The 4462-nt window shown below is 58.8% G+C and overlaps 1 protein-coding gene across 1 annotated transcript; it reads right to left on the bottom strand.

Annotated features, from left to right (window-relative positions):
* On the bottom strand, positions 1-2058 carry VDBG_09945 (lactose permease; the record flags this gene model as incomplete). Its single annotated transcript, XM_002999859.1, has 3 exons — positions 1-396; positions 453-1925; positions 1999-2058. The coding sequence occupies 3 exons, from the start codon at positions 2056-2058 to the stop codon at positions 283-285; spliced, it is 1647 nt and encodes a 548-aa protein (XP_002999905.1).
* Positions 2059-4462: the final 2404 nt, after the last annotated feature.

Consider the following 4462-nt stretch of genomic DNA (forward strand, 5'->3'; position numbering starts at 1 on the left):
GCGTAGCGCAAAGTGGTATTTAGCTAGCTAGCCGCCGGCAAAGTTGTTCGGAAAGAGCGTTCGCATGATTCCATCGTGGCAGACGAAACCGTGAGTCTCAGACCTCCCAGACAGTGCCACATCGACTCAAGAATCATCCTCCGGCATCCATCTCTCGTGACATTATAAAGCAGTGTAAACGTGGCAGCCCAAATAGGTTGCCAACGCGTGGGGGTGGTAAAGAACGCGCTCGCTTCGCTGTTTTCTTCTTTTCTGCATGAGAATCTCCGTCGCAGAGAGCGTTTAAACGTTCTGGACGTTGACGACGTCGCCGTGGGCGTCGACGGCAATCTCCTTCTTCTGGAGAGAGTGCTTGACCGGGTTCTTGGCGGCGAACACCTCGTCGAGTTCCTCGAGCTGGATTGGCTTGTCAGTATATCGCATAGGTATGGAGGAGAAGAGGAGAAACTTACAGTGCGGCCCTTGGTCTCAGGCAGGTAGAAGTAAATGATGACGGTCTGAGCAACATCCCAGATGGTGAAGATGATGTAGGTCTTCCAGGCAAGGGTCTCCATGGAGACGGGCCAAGCGAACTGGTTGAGAAGACCGGCGGCGTTGACAGCCAGGTTGGAGAAGGCCATGCCCTTGGCGCGCATCTCGAAGGAGAGGACCTCGACGGGGTACAGAGCCTGAAGGGGTGTGATACCAACGGAGTAGAAGGAGCCGAAGAGGAAGATCATGGCCAGGCAAGCCTTGGAGGCAGCAGGGTCGTTGTAGATGGGAGTGTTGTTCTCGTCGACACCGGTCTGAGACTTGGCAACGATGGAAGAGGCAATGGTCATGCCAGCCCAGATGACGGTGACAGACGAGAAGGAGAAGAGCAGGAGAGGGCGACGGCCGACCCTGTCGACCAGAGTGGCACCGGCAATGGCGCAGAGGAACTGCTGGCAGGTGTTGATGAGGGTGATGTTGGCCTGGGCGATGGCGCTGGAGTAGCCAGCGGTGACGAGGACGGCGCCGAGGAAGTACGACAGGACAGCGTTGCCGGCCCACTGACCGAAGCAGGACAGGGCGACGTTGCAGAAGAGACGGTAGCGGGAAGCGCCGTTGCGGAACAGCGCGCTGTAGTCCCACCAGCGCTTGTCGGAACCGTTCATGTCAAGGAGCTCCTCGTACTCGTTCATCTGGAGAGTAACCCAAGCGGAGTCGGGGTTGCCCTCACCGTGGTACTTGGTGATCATGTCGCGGGCGGCCTGCTGCTTGTTGTTGACGTACAGCCAACGGGGCGACTCGGGGATGAACCAGACGAAAATGCAGATGAGGCCGGAGAAGAGGCACTGGAGCCAGGTGATCAGGCGCCAAGAGGCATCGCCCTTGATGTGCTCGAGAGCGCCGCGAGCGGCACCGGAGGCGAGGATGGCACCGGAGAACCAGAGAGTGTTGTACATGGCACCGACAACACCACGGAAGGCGGGGTGGTTGATCTCAACAACGTACATGGGACCGGCGGAGGCGACGATGGAGACACCGAAACCGAGGAGGAAACGGCCGCCCATGAACTGGCTGGATCCATGGGAGAGACCCTGGATGATGGTACCGACGATGATGATAACGGATCCGATGAGCATACCGTAGCGGCGGCCCCAGGTATCAATGGCGGGTCCGACGAAAGGAATGGCGACGACACCACCGATCTGGTACATGGAGGAGACGATACCAGTCCAGATACCAGTGAACTCGACACCGTACTTCTCACGGAAGGCGGGGTTCTGGAGCAGGTTGTTGATGAGGGAGCCGTCGTATCCGTTCATGGTCGAGCAGAAGAAACCGACGACGGAGAAGCAGTAGACGAGAATCATGGCGCCGGACCAAGCACGGGGAGGCTCCTTGATCATGGCCTCGCTGAAGGCCTCGTTACCCTTGATGACCTTGGTCTCGACCTCCTTCTATTGAGCAAGACATCATTAGCTGCCATTCGTTTCAAGTCGTCGAGGTTTGCCGAATCCAGAGTCTCCTTACCTTGTCGTAGGTGTCATCGTGAGCCTGGACAGTGTCCACGGTGTCGAACTTCTCGGACATGTTGAGAGAGGGGCGGCTCGCTGCCGTGGCGATTTCCTCTGTGTGGGGTTTGGGGGATCGAAGGATCGAAAGACCACAGGCCAAGCTGTGAGGAGGCGAAGGGAAGATTGCCGGATGAGGATGAGGATGGAGAAGAAGAGAATAGATCTGGGATGGGGAACGGGCTTTGATTTTATCATTTTTCGTCTCACGCCTTCTCTCTCAGGTCGGACACCCCCAAAAAGAGGACGGATCCAGACGCAAACTCCCGCCAAAGGTACAACGGCTCGTTTCCACCTAGACTGCATCCATGTCCAGAAACGATGCATGGGAGCATGGGGACATTAAAAAAAGGGGGGGGGGGCCGAGAAAGGGAGGGAGTGTGGTCCGTGAAGCGTGTACGTACGGCGTGGAGTGCGGGACAGGACGAAGCGGAACCGAAATGGCGGCTAGCCTGTGCTGGGCATCGGGACCTTGGGGGGAAGACCCCTGTCAGGCCAGATCGGACTGTATGCTGTGCTGTACCACTCGAGGCCGGAGACGCCTTTGGCCCATCTGCACATCCGTCCATGGGGTGGAAGAGTTTGGGACGGATGGGGTACGGGCCATGTATGCCATCCCCCTCCTCTACCCATGTGCAGCGTTTTGTGTGGCGGCCGGGACAAAGTCTGGGGGCGCCGGTTGGCTATCTCACGTTACCTGGTTGCCACCCACTTCAGGGCCCAACGAGGCCCAGGGATGAGGCAGACAAGGCCGGCCAGCCCCAGGCCCTCGTAGGCCCCCTTTCCCCAGCGACAGGCGATATTAATTACCATGGCAGGTGTGGCTGCGGCAGGTACAGAGTACGGTGGCACCGCCGCTCCAGACTTTGGAGTCCCTCAGGAGGAGCGCTTGGCGACTACAGCTGAGAGAGTTCTTTGGATTATGCTTGCGCGCCGATTGTGTCTGTCCTTGCTCGTTCCCGCGGATCCGGCAGGCGAGGACTTTCGAGGGCATCATGTCTCCCCGTCAGTTCTGAATGGGGTCACCCCAGGACATCGAAAGCCTCCAGTGACTAGCGGGTTGTCATTGTACCTGAGACGACAGGATAGGCACATAAGGCAAGACCCGTGATGGAGAGGGGCCTCCGGTGCAAGACATGGCATGGCGCCGCTGATCTGGAAAGACGCCAATGTTGAGCGTAACAAAGGAATCCCGTGCCTCAAAGATTTCCTCTCGCCTTTCCCTCCCCGGATCAGCGGGCTGGGTTGCTCCGCTGTCGTTTGACTTGGGCTTGTGGGAATGGCGCGGGCGACCACCGCTTAGCCATGGGCCAGGGTGGGCTTTCTGGGGATTGTGGGCCACAGCAGAAGGGCAGGCAGACCGGCCCAGGGTCCCAGAAGTTCCCTTCCCCACCAGGCTGGCGGGATCGAAGGGAAGGCTTTGGTGAGAGCGAGAGAGTGTGTGGGTGCGTTCACCGTCCATGCTATTCTATCCCATCAGTTTGGAGAGCAGGCAGGCTAGTCGGGCCAAGGTCAAGCACAAGCGATGAGGCATCAATCGCCTGCAACGCTTGCAGCGCATGGAGCCGCCCGCCTGCCAGCCCTTTGGCGCACGCTGCCCAGCGTTCATGACGGCTTCATGTTGCGGGAGGAGGCGTGGGCTCGGAGATGGCACTTATGTGCCGGCACGAGCTGGAACATGGACTGACCAGTTGCCGGGCCCGAATCGGTCCAGGTCAAAGATGAAGGAGCTTATGAGGGTGAGGGAACAACAGCGACGGTGAGCGAAAACCGGGCCGCAGTTCCTGTTGGCTCGTTCAGTACTCGTCCTGCTTCTCGTGCCTTTGGCCCGTGCTCTGAGATCCTCCAAGGGGGGAGGGGTGCATGGCGCCATGCAGACCAGCACAGTCTAGCGCCATTGGTACCGGCAGCCACCAGACGCAAGCTCGAAGCAATCAGAGGCTCTGTCGTTAGCAGGGCTGGGGGGTCGGTCCCACAGCGATCTGACGCCCACGGCGACATAGAAACACCGTTGGAATCTTGGTTCGATATTGCAGGGCGCGGGCCCTGCCTTTCTCGCTAGTTTGATGAATTCAAGAATCGATGAAGCTGTAGACTAAGGCCGGGGGCGAGGGGAGGGGGTGGTCGGGACGTGGTGCTGCTGGTGGTTCTGCTTCGTCTCAGTTAAGGTTAAGATGGTGATCAGTGGGAAGGCTTGGGTGGTTTGCTCAGGCACCCCTTCACCTACTGAACCAACCTTACCTCCAGTGAGCGGCTGGGGCTCTGAACGATAATCACCCTACCGGCTGTGCCACCATGCCCTACAGGACCGCGGATCGAAGACATCCTGCGTGACTGTCAGGTGGTGGAAATGGGCTTGGAGATGAGACGGCATCGAGGTCAGGCAGAGCCAATTGGGCCGTTGACAGAGCTGTGGGGGAGAG

This window comes from Verticillium alfalfae, genomic scaffold (genome assembly GCF_000150825.1).
Source record: "Verticillium alfalfae VaMs.102 supercont1.17 genomic scaffold, whole genome shotgun sequence".
NCBI classification, from domain to species: domain Eukaryota; kingdom Fungi; phylum Ascomycota; class Sordariomycetes; order Glomerellales; family Plectosphaerellaceae; genus Verticillium; species Verticillium alfalfae.